The sequence below is a fragment of the Phoca vitulina genome, unplaced genomic scaffold, assembly GCF_004348235.1.
Source record: "Phoca vitulina isolate PV1807 unplaced genomic scaffold, GSC_HSeal_1.0 scaffold11, whole genome shotgun sequence".
In the NCBI taxonomy this organism is placed as follows: Eukaryota; Metazoa; Chordata; class Mammalia; order Carnivora; family Phocidae; genus Phoca; species Phoca vitulina.
The window spans coordinates 14228251-14246934 of record NW_022589714.1 but is presented as its reverse complement, the minus strand read 5'-3'; the positions used below and the strand labels follow the sequence as shown (position 1 = coordinate 14246934).

At 35.7% G+C, this 18684-nt stretch overlaps 1 protein-coding gene across 4 annotated transcripts in view; it reads right to left on the bottom strand.

Moving 5' to 3' along the window:
* The window catches only part of FILIP1 (filamin A interacting protein 1), a 277664-nt gene that overhangs the window by 219737 nt on the left and 39243 nt on the right, over positions 1–18684 (bottom strand). For 2 of the 4 annotated variants that reach the window (XM_032409437.1, XM_032409435.1), the window contains exons 1-3: positions 12964–13030; positions 10144–10266; positions 9754–9884 (exon numbers count right to left, since the gene is read on the bottom strand). In XM_032409437.1, coding sequence (XP_032265328.1) covers positions 9754–9884; positions 10144–10222 — 210 coding nt within the window. In that variant the 5' untranslated portion in view covers positions 10223–10266; positions 12964–13030. Of the gene's footprint in view, positions 1–9753; positions 9885–10143; positions 10267–12963; positions 13031–18684 lie in introns of those variants that run through there. The other 2 variants (XM_032409438.1, XM_032409436.1) reach the window with 2 other exon arrangements.

The window sequence follows — 18684 nt, the reverse complement described above, 5'->3', positions numbered from 1 at the left end:
TTAATACAAAAGAAACACTATCTGGGTAAAGAGTATTGGGAGATATAGGTTTCCAGTTATGGAATGAATAAGTCATGGGAATAAAAAACACAGCATAAGGAATATAGTCAATGATATTGTAACAGCATTATATGATAACAGATAGTAGCTACACTTCTGGAGAGCACAGCAGAGTGTATAAACTTGTCAGATCACTATGTTGTACACTTGAAATTAATGTAGTAATGTGTGTCAACTATACTCAAATAAAAAGAACGAAAAAAAGAAACATTTTCTGATTCATTATCCCAGCACATTGTAACAAAGGTAAAATCATGAATCTTGTACAGATATGTACAATAAATATGTATCAAATATTTTACTTAACATATTCATTAATGAGAGAATGATTAAGATGTTACAACCAGTTCAAAGGAGAAGCCAAAGAGCAGGTACCTATATAAGCAATCAAGAATGCTAAAGTGAATTCACTAATAGATGCAAAACTGACCTCTACCAGAAAAATAAAAAAAAACATTTTTAAAAAATTTTATTTTTTTATTATTTTCTTTTTTAAGTAGGCTGAGTGGAGCCCAATGTGGGCTGGAACTCATGACCCTGAGATCAAGACCTGAGCTGAGATCAAGAGTTGTACTGAGCTACCCAGGTGCCCAAAACCCCACATTTTTTAAGTTTTTATTTTAATCACCCAGTGCTCATCACAAGTGCTCTCCTTAATCCCCATCACCTATTTCACCCATTCCCCACGCCCCTCCCCTTTGGTAACCATCAGTTTGTTCTCTATAGTTAAGAGTCTGTTCCTTGGTTTGTCTCTCTCGAGTGCTTTTTCCCCTTTGCTTGTTTGTTTTGTTTCTTAAATTCCACATAGGAATGAAATCATATATTTGTCGTTCTCTAACTGACTTATATCACTTAGCATTATACTCTCTAGCTCCATGTTGTTGCAAATGGCAAGATTTCATTCTTTTTATAGCTGAATAATATTCCATTGTACATATATATACACCACATCTTCTTTATCCATTCATCAGTTGATGAACACGTGGGCTGTTTCCACATCTTGGCTATTGTAACACTGCTATAATGCTGCATCATAGCAGTGCATGTATCTCTTTGAATTAGTGTTTTTGTATTCTTTGGGTAAATACCCAGTAGTCTGATTGCTGGATCATAAGATAGTTCTATTTTTAGCTTTTTGAGAAACCCCCCATAGAGTTTTCCAGAGTGCTTGTACCAGTTTACATTCCCACCAACAGTGCAAGAGGGTTCTTTCTTCTCCACATCCTCACCAACATGATATTTCTTGTGTTTTTTTATTTTAGCCATTCTTACAGGTGTGAGATTATAGCTCATTGTAGTTTTGATTTGCATTTCCCTGATAATAAGTGATGTTGTGCATCTTTTCATATGTCAGCCATCTGTATGTCTTCTTTGGAGAAATATCTGTTTGTGTCTTCTCCCCATTTTTTAATTGGATTTTTTGTTTTTTGGGTGTTGGATTTTATAAGTTCTTTATATATTTTAGATACTAACCCTTTATCGGATATGTCATTTGCAAATATCCTCTCCCATTCCATAGGCTGCCTTTTAGTTTTGTTGTTTCCTTCACTATCCAGAAGCTTTTTATTTTGTTATAGTCCTAATAGTTTATTTTTGCTTTTGTTTCCCTTGCATCAGGGAACCTATCTAGAAAAAAAGTTGCTACTGCTGATGTCAGAGAAATTGCTGTCTTTGCTCTTTCCTAGGATTTTTATGGTTTCAGGCCTCACATTTAGCTCCTTAGACCATTTTGAATTTATTTTTGGGTATGGTGTAAGGAAATGGTCCAGTTTCATTCTTCTGTGTGTTGCTGTCCAGTTTCCCAACACCATTTGTTGAAGAGACTGTCTTTTTTCCACTGGATATTCTCTCCTGCTTTGTCAAATATTAATTTGACCATGTAAGTGTGGGATTATTTCTGGGTTCTCTACTCTGTTCTATTGATCTGTGTGTCTACCTTTGTGCCAGTACCATACTGTTTGATTACTCCAGCTTTGTAATAAAATTTGAAGTCTGGAATTGTGATGCTTCCAGCTTTGCTTTTCCTTTCCAAAGTTGCTTTGGCTATTCAGGGCCTTTTGTGGTTCCATACAAATTTTAAGATTGTTTGTTCTAGTTCTATGAAAAATACTGTTTGTATTTTGATAGGGATTGCATTAAATGTGTAGATTGCTTTGGGTAGTATAGACATTTTAACAATATTTGTTCTTCCAATCCATGAGCACGAATGTCTCTCCATGTCTTTGTGTCATCTTCAATTTCTTTCATCAGTGTTATTTTATAGTTTTCAGGGTACAGGTCTTTCACCTCTTTGATTAGGTTTATTCCTAGGTATCTTATTATTTGGGATGCAATTGTAAATGGGATTGTTTTCTTAATTTCTCTTTCTGCTGCTTCATTATTGGTGTATAGAAATGCAACAGATTTCTGTAGATTGATTTTGTGTCCTGAGATTTACTGAATTCATTTATCAGGGCTAGCAATTTTTTGGTGGAGTCTTTTGGGCTTGCTATATATATAGCATCATGTCATCTGCAAAAAGTGAAAGTTTTACTTATTCCTTACTAATTTGGATGCTTTTTAGTTCTTTTTGTGGTCTGATGGCTGTGGCTAGGACTTCCAGTACTATGTTGAATAAAAGTGGTGAGAGCGGACATTTTTGCCATGTTCCTGACCTTAGGGGAAAGGCTCCCAGTTTTTCCCCACTGAGGATGATGTTAGCTGTAGGTTTTTCATATATAGCCTTTATTATGTTAAGGTAGGCTCCCTCTAAACCGACTTTGTTGAGGGTTTTTATCATGAATGGATATTGTACTTTGTCAAATGCTTTTTCTGCATCTATTTAAATGATCATATGGCTCTTATCCTTTCTCTTATTGATGTGATGTATCATGTTGATTGATTTGTGAATATTGAACCACCTTTGCCTTTGTAACCCAGGAATAAATCTTACTTGATCGTGGTGAATGATTTTTTTTTAAATGTATTATTGGATTCAGTTTGCTAGTATTTTGTGGAGGATTTTTGAACCTATATTCATCAGAAATATTGGCCTGTAGTTCTCTTTTTTTGTGGGTCTTTATCTCATTTTGGTATCAGGGTAATGCTGGCCTCATAGAATGAATTTGGAAGCTTTCCTCTCTTTTCTATTTTTTGGAATAGTTTGTAAAGAATAGGTATTAACTCTTCTTTAAACGTTTGGTAGAATTCATCTGTGAAGCCATCTGGTCCTGGGCTTTTGTTTGTTGGGCATTTTTTGATTAGTGATTCAATTTCTTTGCTGGTAATCAGTCTGTTCAAATTTTGTTTCTTCCTGTCTCGGTTTTGGTAGGTTACATATTTCTAGGAATTTACCCATTTCTTCTAGGTTGTCCAATTTGTTGCCATATAGTTTTTCATAATGTTCTCAAAATTGTTTGGATTTCTGTGGTGTTTATTGTTACTTCTCTTGTATTTGTGATTTAAAAAAAAACACATTTGAATTACTGCTTTCTACAACTTCAGAGTTATGAAATAGCTCAATTAAAGAAAATAAAATGTGAAAAACCCTGTAGAAAAAGAAAACTTGGAAAGATACACTAGACAACACCTAATATTCATTGAAAATAAACCCAGTAATCTCTTTTTTGCCCATTTAAAAGATTTTCTCTAACAATCTCCTTTGCCCCCCTTGTAATCATAATAATCTCAAAAATTACTTCTGTACACATAAAAAAGGGCTAGTCTCATTAGTTTGGGCCTAATTATTTACATAGATGCAGCAAGTATTAATTAACCATATAGACCTCCTTGAGATTGTTTTGCAAATCTATAGTCACACAGTATTGAACAGTACTAAGACCACCATATTAACTTCTGCCTGGAAGTTTTCATGAGGAATCTTGGACTGAACTTCTAAAGGACTCTCTTTTGCTATCTCTAGACTATGAAACAAAACCCAGGAAATTCTCTTTACCATATACACCTGCAATATTTATAAATTTGGCGAATTTCTTTCTTGAGGTCCCAAACATTCTCTTTGGTTCCTGGCCTAAATAACCTTCCTTACCAACTGTGACCTGGGATACTATAAAGTAGGCACTAGGCCAGGTTTCTGTGGATGGTTTTATAGGCATTTCTTCCATAAGTAGTGAATTTTATTCACTTTTTTTTTTTTAAGTAATCTCCACGCCCAACATGGGGCTCAAGAGTCACATGCTCTACTGACTGAGCCAGCCAGGTGCCCCCAAGAGGATAGATTCTTATCGAATATATGCAAACAATATTTTTCCATGAAAAGTAAAGACACTCAGGAAAGTTTTTATTGCATTTTTTAACCTTATTTTTGTCTTGGAGATATAATTCACATACCATAAAACTCATCTTTTTAAAGTATATGATTCAGCAGCTCTGGACATTCACAAAGTTGTCCAACCATAACCACCATCTAATTCCAAAACACTTTCACCACTCCAAAAAGAAACACCTTATCTATTAGCAGTCGCTCTCCATTTCTCTCACCCCCCAGCCTCTGGCAACAACTATCTACTTCTGCTTCTAAGGATTTACCTATTCTGGACATTTTACATAAATTGAACCATATAATATGTGGCCTGCTGTGTCTGACTTTACCATAATATTTACCATAATATTTTCAAGGTTCATCATGTCGTAGCATGAATCCATATTTCATTTCTATGTAGCTAAATAAACAATTGTATGGATATACTACATTTTGCTTATCCATTCATCAGTTGGTGGACATTTGGATTGTTACTACTTTTTCACTACTATGAATAACACTGTTAACGAACACTTGTGCCTAAGTTTTTGTGTGTACAGTTGTCTTCATTTCTCTTGGGTATATACTTAAGGGTGGAATTTCTAGGTCGTATGATAACTCGATGTTTAGCTTGAATTTCCATACTATTTTCCAATGATGCACCATTTCACATTCCCACCAGCAGTGATAATGGTTCCAGTTCTTCTACATCATCACCAACACTTGTCATCATCTGTCTTTTTTATTATATCCAGTGAGTATGAAGTGGTAGCATATTGTGAGTTTGATTTGCATTTCCCCAGTGACTACTGGTGTTGAATGTGTTGAGCATCTTTATTGGCCATTTGTATATCACATCTGGAGAATTGTCTGTTCACATCCTTTGCCTATTTTTAATTTGTTTGTCTTTTTATTGTTGAATTATATGAATGTTTTATATATTTTTGGTACTAGATCTTTATCAGATGAATGATTTGCAATTATTTTCTCCCATTCTGTGGGTTATCTTTTTACTTTCTTGGGTCCTTGGAAGCACAATCATTTTTAATTTTGATAAACTCCAATTTAGGCATTTTTTCTTTTATTGCTTGTGCCTTGGTGTTGTATCTAAGAACCTATTGCTTAATCCAAAGTCATAAAAAGATTTATACCTATGTTTTCTTCTAATAGTTTTATACTTTTAGTTCTCAATAAGAGAATTTTTAATTCAAGTAGGGTGTCCATGAGAATCAGATATCATTTTAAAATATTTCATTTCATTTACAAAAACACAATCTAATAAACTGTGGGTTAGAGATAGCTTAGAAGAAAGATAAAGAGCTTCCTCCTATGTCTAGTAAGTAGTACATTAAAACAATGATATACATATTATGGACCGCAAGGGCATTTAGAAATTACCAGGGACTTACATAAACATACAATTTATGAAATATTTTTAATAATATTATCTTACCTCTACAAACCTAACCTAGAGAAGTCTAAGTGCCTCTGCTGATTGAAAACTCTTACCATGCAACTCACACAAACCTTATTTATAACATCTCTTTTTTTATAATGTAGGTGAAAGAACAAATGTTTGTGATTTTCTAGGACCCTCTGGGAAGTCTCGAAAATAGTTTTAAATATAAAAGATATCTTGATAATTTTATTTTTGTAAATTTAGGGATTCTTGGAAAGGCAAAATTAAGAGTTGTCAGAAGAGATTTGGGCACTTAATTAAGACTGGATCACCATGGGGGAGAAAGCACAGAAAATCTGAGAAACAACACTTGGTTACCTATTTAATTGATGTGATAATGAAACATCTTAAAACAAATACAAAGGAATATGAATGTAAAGAACCTTAGCTCTTTTATAAATGATGAAACTTTCTTTTGGGTTTTTTTTTTTCCCTAAATACTCAAGAACATATACGTCAATATAAAATGTAAGAATTATTCTGATAAAACACAGAATCTCTATTATCCAGGCAGATTACACAGAAAATAAAGAAAAACCTTTCACACTGCCTTTTGGCAAAGACATCAATCAATAAACCAAGGAAGCAAGCCCATCAAAACTGAGTGAACTATGCCAAATTTTAACCCATTTCTTTTTTTAACTTTTTATTTTATTTTATTTTATTTATTTATTTATTTATTTATTTATTTATTTATTTATTTGTCAGAGAGAGAGAGAGCACAAGCAGGGGGAGCGGCAGGCAGAGAGAGAAGCAGACTCCCCACTGAGCAAAGAGCCCAATGTGGGACTGGATCCCAGGGTCCTGGGATCATGACCTGAGCCAAAGGCAGACATTTAACCGATTGAGCCACCCAGGCATCCCAATTTTAACCCATGTCATAGCTTCTTTTCACACCCAGATGTTATAAACCAAGGTAAATAAAATTCACTTTCAAATTCTCACATCCTAGAGCAAACTGATACTTTAGAATCATCTTTTTCAGTGTTCTTATTAGTGTACAACTAAGCTTTCCAGAGGTTACATGACGTATGATATCTCAGGTTGAAGGCAGAGGAAATAGGAGAATCAAGCTGTATCCTATTAGCCAGATATCAAAGAGATTTATAAAAATTTTAAATGGAACAGTTCTTCTTAATTTTTTAAAAATAAAGTTATTTTCATTAAATATGCTCTTTAGGTTAACATGCAATCAGTTCAACATTGTTATTTTCAAAAGAAGCAAATATTTTAAAGATTTCTCAGTTTTAATTTCTAACATGGTAAATAATGATAAATATAACCTACTTAGACAAAAGTTCATTAGTTTTCCTTATAAGTTTTCAGAATTTGAAAGATCCTGAGACAAAAGTGTTTGAGAATCTCTGCATTAAGATAAAATTATTTTCTTTTTCTTTGAAAAAAAGCTCATAAACATTTATATTTTTCTGTCACCAATATTCATAGTAGTTTCAACCACTTACAGTAATTACAGTTTTTAACCAAAGTAGTTAACTTCTGCTTCACATATACAATTGAAGAAAGTAATTGAAAACTCATCAACATAAACAAGCATTGTAGCAGAATAACAAAGCTCATAAACACACATAACAATTTTTACAGCTATATACACCCTTAGAGTAGCAAACATGATCACATTCATTAATGTGATCCAAAGATCTACCCTCTCTATAGCCTATTAAGCATATAAACAAAGGTGTATAAATTTAATACAATGTTTAGTAACCAAAATTTCAGAATTGCTTCTTAGTTAGAAATTATTTGGTATCCAGTGATTGCACACAAATTAGGTTAATATTAGTTCAAGGGTATAAGCTACCTGAAGATTTTAGAAACTATGTTTAAACTGGCACACTACAAAGAATTATTATATATGTTAAAGTGTCAAAAAATGATTCAACTTTATTGCACACAGATTTATTATTTTTATAATTTTAAACATTATAGAGGAGTAATGTTAGCTTATTTGTTTGTTGTATTGTGGGAGTTTTAGGAACATTTGGTTTACACAAGCACTTATTTAACTCTATAACTCAATCAGAACAGAGCTTCTTTAAGAGATTGTGTAATCTAATTTATTAATATTCTCCAGAGATAAGAAAACATTTCATATTCCCAAAATAAGGAAAAGGCCCTTCTAAATTACAGACACTCAGATACACTGGCACATAGATATAGACGACACATAGCAAACTTACAGCTTCAGTTCCATGTGGTAATAGTAAACACAGAAATACGAAAACTCACCAGTGTAGATATCAAAGAGCTGTTCTCCTTCCCAGTAAGCATAAAATTCTTACTTGATTTGAACTCAAAATAAACAGACACAAAAAAAGAGACTAACAAACCAAATTTCTATCATCTCTCACCCAGTAGAAAATAAATCTATCATGCATTTACAGAAATTACCATACCATAAGACCAAATCCCCCATTGCTGCCATCAATAGGGAATACTGAGTTGTCATGCACAAACCCCAAACAAAAACAAAGCATAAAATTTGCAGAGAGTAAAAAGCTAGAGAAATAGAGTCAGCCAAATTAAAATTCTACTTTCACTTGGGATTATTCTGGGATCCACAAAAAGCTGTGCCTGGGCTTATATAACCCATGAGGAGCATATTTATTTATTTATTCATTTACTTATTTATTTAAGAGAAAGAGAGAGCATGTGTGAGCAGAAGGAATAGGAAGGGCAGAGGGGGAGGGAGAGAGAGAAAGAATCTTGAGCAGACTCTGTGCTGAGCGTGGAGCCCCACGCGGGGCTCAATCTCACAACCCAGAGATCATGACCTGAGCCTAAACCAAGAGTCAAATGCTTAACTGATTGAGCCACCCAGGCGCCTCGAGGTGCACTTTTCTAGCAATGCAGTTTATTTGGCTTTGTCACTGGGCATCTCAGTGGATGATCACCAAAACTCTTAAGGATTATTTTTTTAAAGGTAAAATTATGACTATTATACAAATAAAAATTAACATATCAAAGATTTAACTCATTGATTAATGAGGAAGCCAAAAAGATGTTACAAATGGTTCAAAGAAGAAGCTAAAGAGCAGACATAAATATAGGCTATCAAAAATGCTGAAATAATTTGTTAATAGATATAAAAATGGGTCTCTTAGGCGGAGTTCTCTCCACCAGACAAAATTCATTTTTATTATTTTCAATTTCCTCCAACTTACAGCATTTAAAAGAGCTCTGTTAAAGACAATGAATGACAACAGACCACTACAGCATCAGTTAACCTGGGAGGGTTCACTAAAGAATGTCTAGTATTCCATTGAAAAGACACTCAGTAATCTTTTTTCTTTCTTTTTTCTCCATTTCAAAATCTTTCACAATTTTGCCTGACAACTCACAAAATACTATTAAGACAAAAAAGAACAAGAAAAAATTTTATGTAATGACATGGAAAGATGTTCACTATTATTAAGTTATAAAAAAAGTAAGGAGCAAAGATGGCCCCATAAAGTAAAAAGGATGTGGGCATAAAGAATATGTATATTTTGTATACATATGAATAAAATACCTCTGGAAAGAATTTTAAATGCCAACACTATTGGTTGCTTCTGGCAAAAGTAACAAGGTGACAAGGGATCAGTGGTGAGAAGATTTCCAACATCTATACATATGTATCTTTTTATGTTTTTGAATTTTGAAACATCAGATTATATTTTTCAGTCAATAAAGTAATTTTTTAAAAGAAAAAATAGCATAAAGCCTACACACTTCCACACTCTAAGTAACCACAGAAATCTCCCTCTGCTTTTCAGAATCTCTTTTCCTTACCTACTTCTTAATTCTTTATATCTGTTTTTTGATACATAAAGCATAATATGAGTAAATAATCATATTCTTAGAATGCCATTTTCATTAAAATTTCACAGCAAAAACCTTGAACCTAACAGTTGAATCTTAAGAATAGCTTGATGGCAAAATGGTAAATTTTATGTTATGTATATTTTACCACAATTTTTAAAAAAGAAAAAAATACCTTGAGTTCTCTGGGCACCAAGATGATTCTTTTCCCCGTAATAAGTCTGGACTGAGTCTCTCTATAACAGGCAATTTTGCCAAACCCAGGATGTGTGAGGAACACTGGCATACAGAGAAGCCCAGGGTTGGCTGGAAAGAGAAGCACATTATAGGAGATCAATACATCTTTGTTGAATGAATTAACAAATGACTTCTGATCATCATTTAGCACTGTTTTCATATTTTAGTGCTTGATCCTTTCATCTAGTATTTATCCTACTTCTCTGATCCATCAGTTAGAGATCAATCCGACATAAGACTTGAGAGGTAAGTCCTCTTGGATTCCACCAGGAGGAAGAAGTATTCAACTTGTTCCTGTACAGCAAATTAATCTGAGAGACTGACTTACTCCCATCTCCTGCAAAGATTAGAAAAAAGTTGCTTGAGCCTCCAGGAATTCTCTCATAAATTCTGTGTGCACTTCTCATGGTCGTAACCTTTCCTTCTTATTTGGTAGCAAATGCAGCTTAACCTAAAAATATCAAAGGAAGACAAAGAAAACATTTTCTCTCCTCAGAGACTTCCAAAAAAACAGTTATATTCTAACAAATTCTTAAAACACAGAGCAAAAAACTTAAAATACAAAAGTACCCCCCAAAAGATGTCCAAATGCAACATTATATTCAAATAGTACAACTCTGACACCAAGTGGTAAGAAAAGTATAAGCTCTGACTAAAAAATGCTGAGCTGGTATTTGGGATATTTGGTAGATCAAATAATTTATATAGTCATTGTTATGTTACTGTTTAAGACTCATTGTCAATACCATCTTCCAACTAATCATTAAAAAAAAAAAAAAAAAGAACATTAGCATTGCTCCCTAGAGTTGCCAGGAGAATTAAATAAGTTAGTAAAAGAAAAAGAAAACTCTAATGCCTGGCATACAAGTGCTAAATAAATGTTAACTCTGGTTATCGCCTAATTTTACATCTGCTAGATGATAGGGACACTAAGCAAGCTGTCCTTGTCCACAAGGTACAGGAGTGAAGAAGGAAAACAAACAAAAACAAAACAAAACAAAGTGTTAACAGGTCTATGATAAACATGGTTAGTAGATGCAGGGAAGGTGCACAAAAGGGAGACATCAATTCCTATTGAATGTTTTCTCTAAGAATTGCTCCTTCCTCAGATACAGACTTTTAACAGCTGTATTAGTAGTCTGTGACCCTAGTCACTGGCCATGTACTATTGACCCAGGGTTGGACACCTGTCCCCAGGTGGCGCCCATCAATTCTTTTCTTCTAGAAATTTGCACTTGAAATTTTTATATATTCATTAGTCTAAGATGTCTGCTTGAGTGAATGATGTAAAATGTTGTGTGGTAAGGTGGTCATGCGTACAGAGAAATAGGAAAAGCCTGCCTACAGAGAAAAAAAACAAAAACAAAAAACAGAATATAGAGAGGCAAAGATGAGAGAATCCATGTGTCTCCAGAAAAACAGGATTTTCATTTGAGGAACAAGCTGCCTGGAGTCCTAATGGCTTTCCAACTCTTGGTTCAAGACTGGAAAATGGTCAGAACTGCACCCTGCCCTTGAGTTTTAAGCAATACCTTTATATCTTTATAATAAATTTGCACTCCTTGCTAAATCTTGCCCTAGCAAGTTTGTTACTTTCCACTGAAATAATCTTAGCTTAGACACTGGATAAACTCAGACATTAACTTCCTATCCAATATGTTATTGAATAATTCAAATTTTATTTGTTTAAATACTTGGGTACCACTGTTACATAATATGTAATAATTCTGTACTTTTGGTCAAATTTTGTTTTTCACTAATGGAGTGGCTGTATTTTTGCAGGATGTAAAGGCTTATCAGTCTTGATTCTTTGATTGTGAGGAAAATACTTATGTAAACCTACAGACCAAAAAAAGCTCATTTGAATTTAAAATTTTACAAATATTGTAATCATTTCATAATATATACATATTAAACCATCATGTTGTACACCTTAAACTTACACAATGTTATATGTCAATTTCATCTTAATAAAGCTGGAAAAATTTCATGATAAAAAAACTAAAAAAGATAAAACATAAAAGTAAATAAAATTTTACAAATGTTTACTTGAACACTTTCCTGGTTGATTAAATTAACATAGAGCAAAATATGAAGTTTATGTTTCACAAGCATGAATATAGTGAGGTAAAATTGACAGAAAAAAAATCATCTGGTGTAGAGTAGAGGTCAAGTAAGGAAAAGTGTTATATTCCTAGCAACCAGTTCTCCACAGCTTATGCATGTGCACCCAATGGCCATTAAATTTAAGAAGAAATATAAATCAAATTTTGTAAGTAATCTTTAAATTTAGAACACACAGAAAATTTTAAGAAAGAAATCATCTAAAGTACCACCACCAAAAGATAATTCCTTTATTTTTCTGCTCACATATAATTTTTACAGAGATCATAATAAATGCACAAGTTTTTACCTTTGCCTTTTTCCTAATAATTTGTGACCATTTTCCCCATTGAAAGATGGAAGGTGGTAGGAAAAAGAGAAGTTGACTATATAATAGCCTTGTTCAGTTACCCCAAGCACCCCATTTTTAAGATGCTCTCATGCTGTCCAAAAACTTTTAGAGACATAGGATTCTAGGCCAAGTATGGTGCCTTCACACACACACACACACACACACACACACACACATTCCCCTGTCATGCATAAATAGGGAAAAACATTTAGGGTCACAGTTCTGTGAGCAGTTTGCTGGCTAAACAGAAGTGGAACATTTCAAACCATTGTTCTACTCTAAGCTTGGGTTACTTTTATGAGTTCCTCAAATATAGGGCCATGTTTTATGTTTGTATCCCCCAAAAGCATCTATCCTAAAGTATGTGTGAATGGTAAAAGAAATGCATACTCTCAATTCAGAATAAAAGATACCTTCAGGATATCTACCCAGGGCCCTCAAACCCTTCACATCTAGGTATGATCAGCTAGAACTGCTGTTCCACATTCTTTGTGAGCCCCTAACCTTCCTCAATTCTTCTACATATCTATTAGGGGGAGTTTTGTTCATTGTCACCTCTGCTTTGATGTTTGTTTCTTCATTGTTCCGGTTTTGCACCAGGAACACTCAGGCATGAAACTCAGCCTTTTACTCAATTCAAAGCACATATCACCACCCCCCGCCCCCAAAAAGAGAGAGAGAGAGAATACTTACTTAGCAAACTTTTCCTGATTCCAGTAAAATTACTGAGGATTGAGAGACATGTGTCTCAGGAAGGATTTTCTTAGTACAGTAGTCCCCCCTTATCCAAGGGGGATGCGCTCCAAGACCCCAAATGGATGCCTGAAACCATAGATGGTACTGAATTCGACACTACTACGTACATACTATACATACATACTATGTTTTTTCCTATACCTACGTACCTGTAGTGAAGCTTAATTTATAAATTATGCACAGTAACAGATTAATAATAAAATAGAACAATGATAATATACTGTAATAAAAATTTGTGTGAATGTGGTCTCTCCCTCTCTCTCAAAATATCTTTTTAAGTTTTTTTTTTTTCTTCTTTTTAAGTTTTATTTATGTAAGTAATCTCTACATCCAATGTGGGGCTCGAACTCATGACCCTGAGATCAAGATTCAAATGCTGACTAAGCCAGCCAGGTGCCCCTCAAATATCTTATTGTACTGAACTCATTGTGCTTCTTGCAATGATATGAGATGATAAAATGCCTACATGATGAGACGAAGTGAGGTGAATGTATTGTGATGCATTATGATATAGCCTCAGACTACTACTGACCTGACAATGTGTCAGAAGCAGGATCACCTGCTTCCAGACCAGAGCTGACCACAGAAAGCAAAACTACAGATAAGAGGGAACTACCTCTACCATGTAAGTAGAAATTCAAATAGCATGATGGACATTACAATTCATAAAAGTTCTTTTAAGGTTATACTGGTAACTTTTCACCAGTTGTATTATTCTTATCATGCCCAGCCTCAAGCCATTCCCTTCCATCTCTATCCTATTTCTCAGTTCTTTCTTTCCAAATTGTCCCAATGATATGGAGAACAAAGGCAAAAGAATTACAGAAAAAAATTAAACTTTCTTATAACTTACAGCCTGTTGACAAGTACTTAGGACAGGCAGTGTAACCTTCCTCCAGAAACTCAACTGCCTCAATGTTAATACTTTACCAGAGGCGGGGTGCCTGAGTGGCTCAGTCAGTTAGGTGTCTGACTCTCGATTTTAGCTCATGCTCATGATCTCAGGGTTATGAGATCAAGCCCAGTGTCAGGCTCTGAGCTGGGTGTGGAGTCTGTTTGGGATTCTCTCTCTCTCCCTTTCCCTCTGCCCCTCCCCCTTGTTCGCAAGCATGCGAGCTCTCTCTCCCTAAAAAAACTAAATAAATAAATACTTTGCTAGAGGCAAAAGACAACCTTAGATTGACAGTAGCCCAACCTCCAGGATCCTGTAAAAATCCCTTTGGAAACTTGCTTTATCTCTGCCCACAACCCCCCCAAGATATATGTTAGCAATCATCCTCCAAATATGGGGCCCACTGATAGACATCTGAAGGGTCTCATGACTAAGAGTTTACTAGACAGTAGTAAATGACATTTTCCTAACAACAGCTAGCCCCTCAGGTTCTTGGAAACCTTGTTTTCAAATTCCTTAGACTTATGCTATCCCTAACCCCCTCCCAACTTGAAAGTCACTCCTCACAATCCCAGTGCAGCTCTTTCTGCCCACAGGTCCTATCCCCATGCTTTGATAAAACCACCCTTTTTGCACTGAAGATATCTCAAGAATTTCTTCTTGACTCTTTACTCCTGAACCCCAACATTTCACATTACCAAGAGCTCCAAATTGTCTTCCTCTATTATGGAACACTAATCAACAAGCCTACAAGGGATAAGCAGAATAGTAACACATTTAGTTTAACTGGGTCTAAACTTCTGGTTTAAAGAACAAAGAATAAAATAGGTAATTCCCTCTTTTCACAGAAATCACTTTAAAAACCACCAAGATAGGGACGTCTGGGTGGCTCAGTCAGTTAAGCGTCTGCCTTCGGCTCAGGTCATAATCCCAGGGTACTGGGATGAGTCCCGCATGGGGCTCCTTTCTCAGTGGGGAGCCTGCTTCTCCCTCTGCCTGTCACTCACTCTGCTTGTGCTACTTCTCTCCCTCTGACAAATAAATAAAATCTTTTTTAAAAAAAAGATTTATAAAAATAAAAAAATAAAAGCTACCAAGATAACAAGAAAAGAAATGCAAACGCATCTTTAAGGAGATTAGAGACAACTGATATTCAAACCCACAATGTAATTGATAGGCTAAAACCACAGAAGATGAAATCAAAAAGAAGCAGAAAGGAGGTATCTGTTGCTACAAATCTCAAAAATAACCAGCAATGTACATTTCTCATAGGTAAAGGACACTGTATGAGTCAGAGTTCTCCACAGAAACAGAACCATTTGGATATTATATATATAGTACATATATAATAAATACATAATACATATATATTAAGAGATGTATTATAAAGAATTAGCTCCTGCAATTATGGAGGCTAGCAATGTTACAGGATTTCCTTCTCCTTCCATGCCCACAGTTCTTGGTCATGCTGCTTCAAAGAATGAAGACCAGACAGAGTGGTGGGCAACAAAGAAAGGTTTGAGTGATAGTAAAGTGATGGTACAAAGTTCCTGAAGAGGGAGGGGACCCGAGAGGGTTGCCACCAGAGTTTCTAAGTCTAGGGGTTTTTATAGGCTTGTTGGCAGGGCTGTTTCAATCTGATTAACCCTCCCTGCGTCTGTCATCCAATCAGGTTTTTGTCATCTATCCATCATGTGGGAAAGGGTGCAGGGCTCCTTCCAGGGTGGTATAAAATCCTTTTAAGGATGATTTCCTCTTAGGGCGGGTCCTCCTGCCCCTGCCTGCCTTTCTTCCAACTATCCTTCATCAGCAAGTCTTAAGATCTGCTGGGTAAATCAACAAGTTAGAGGCCCAAAGAGCTGGTGATTTAGTTTCAGCCTGAGTTTAAGGACCCAAGAAACAGGAGAGGTGGTGTAATTCCTGTCCAAATGTCCAATGGCTCCAGACCCAAGAAGATGCTTTAGTTTGAGTCCAAAGACAGGCAGGAAGACCTTTCTTATTTGGGGGAGGTCGATCAGCCTTTTTGTTCAATTCAGGCCTTCCACTAATTGGATGAGACCCACTCATGTTAGGAGGGCAATCCACTTCAGTCAGAGTCTACCATTTAAATGTTAATATCATCCAAAAACATCCTTACAGAAACATTAGAATAATGTTTGACCAAATATCTGTGCACTTCATGACCCAGTCAAGTTGACACATAAAATCAACCATCATAGATACACACTGAAGTATGAAGCTGAAATCCTGTCAAAAAATAGGAGATAGCATGCACCGACTAGTACCAAGGTCACTCCTTTTGTCCCAAAAAGCAGAAAAGGAAGCGCTAAATGATGAGTAACACTAGACAAAATTTGTAGGAAGGAGTCTGCCCCCGGGGGCCACTGGAACTGGAAGGGAGGGAGGGAGGGAGGAAGGAAGGAAGAGAAAGGAGGAAGACAAGGGTGTGAAGGGAAGGAAGGAAAGGAAATGGGAAGAAAGAGGAGATGAAGAAAGACTAAGCTACATCTAAGGAAACTTTTTTCAACCTGAAATACAGCCTTGATGGCTTTTCCACATAGGCCTTATTGGGGGCCAAGGGCAGGCCACCCCAAGATAGGCCACTTTGGCATGAAGATTTTTTTTTAAGTAGGTTCCACCCCCAGTGTGGAGCCCAACACAGGGCTCAAATTCAGGACCCTGGGATCAAGACCTGAGCTGAGATCAAGAGTCAGATGCTTAACCAACTGAGCCACCCAGGCACTCCAGCATGAAGATTATTTTGAGTTAAAAAGCAATCAAAACCCAGCAGATTCAGGAGAATCTCTTTGCCTCCCCTACAACTGCCTAAAAGAATTAGATAGAGGACCTGCTTCAGGAAGAGAGCTATCACCCTAGATAACTACATTACGATATGAACTAGATGTGGTAGACAGGGAGGAACCTAACAAGGTCTGTTTGATCAAAGTCCTCTCTTTATCTCACTGTTTCTAAGTGGCCCAACAAACATTTGTTTACCAAACATTTACTGTTTCACTCTTTCTGAAGTTTGCCTTCCTTCCCTTTTGATGACCCAGACTCCTATCTCTTTCTCCTTAGTTCATCATAACATATATACTTCACTTTGCCTGACTATGTTTGGAATTTCTGTGTCTATGTGGATTCCTCATAGTAGGTGTGCTATTAATCTGATTTTCTCCTGTTAATCTGCCTCATGTCAATTTGATTCTTAGTCCAGCCGGAAGGACCTTGAAGGGGACTGGAATTCTTGCTCCCCAGCAGCCTCCAGCAAAATCTGGACCTAGAAAATTTCACTTGTTTCACAGATGAAAAGTAAAAAAAAAAAAAAAAAGAAAAGTTGAACATAACTCATTCACGTGATAGTATATCACAAAGGGAAATGGTGAAAAATGAACAGTAAAAGGGGCAGATGAGGAGTATTCAGAAAATATTGCCAAGGGTCACAGGAAAATTATGATAAAACATTTTGCCAAAAATTTTATTTTAAGTAAGGTCTAGAACCAACGTGAAGCTTGAACTCACGACCTGAGATCAGGAATAGCATGTTTTACCAATTGAGCCAGCCAGGCATCCCAGAAGGGCAGATGAAGAGTATTCAGAAAATACCACATGAGGCAGATGAAAATTATGATGAAACATTTTGCCAAAAATTTTAAAACATACTGAAATGCAACAGGAAGTTATTCAAATGAGAGGGCTGAAAGCTGTCAGCAGAAGGGAGAAAGGGAAAGGACAAAAAAAGGACAAAAACTACTGCAGAACCAACAGTTCCGACCAAGGACACACCCAACTAGGTGTTTCACTAATAGCCTCTTGTTAGATGTGTCTTACCTGATAGCCCCTTATATTAACCTCTTTAAGCTGGATAAGAGCTGAGGACCTACCTGCACAGAAGCCCCCAGAGTTGCCCCACATTACCTTTTGCTCATTATAATACTAAAATCTCCTCCTATGGGTGGAATTTTCTGCCATTTTTTGAACATATGATGTATGCACTAGCACGTTGACATGCTAGACATGTGCAATTGAACCCAAGTCCCTATGCAAGCTCCCTGCCCCCCAATACACTGAATAAAAACTTCCTGTACTAACTCCGCAAGGAGACAGTCTTTGAGAGATATCTCCCGGTCTCTTTTCTTGTAACAAGTAATAAAGTTCTTTGTTTTGATGCGCCCCCAAACAGCGAACCCCTTGAGTTCAGTTATAAAATAATTGCTTCTATTAAGCAAGAATACAAAACTAAGATAGGAAAGCTCTGGAAAGAAATGAGATAATAATAAACCATAAACTACTGACTAATAAACTATTGGCCAACTTAATCAAGAAAAAAGGAGCTGGAAGAAAGCATAAATATAAAAAATATAATAAGAGGAAAATTTTTTAAATAATTTTTTAAATAAAAAATTATTTTTTAAATAATTTTTTATTTAAAAAATTATTTAAAAAATTCAAATGCTGGGGCGCCTGGCTGGCTCAGGCGTTAAGCATCTGCCTTTGGCTCAGGTCATGATCCCAGGGTCCTGGAATCGAGCCCCAAATAGGGCTCCCTGCTCTGCCTCTCCCACTCCCCCTGCTTGTGTTCCCTCTCTTGCTGTGTCTCTGTCAAATAAATTAATAAAATCTTTAAAAAAAAATTCAAAACCTGAGACTAATTTGTTCATATCAAATATTTTAAAAACTAGATAAAATGGATAATTTTCTAAGACAGCAAAATTTACCATAACAGGCTTCAGAAATAGTAGAAAATCTAAATAAACCAATGATCA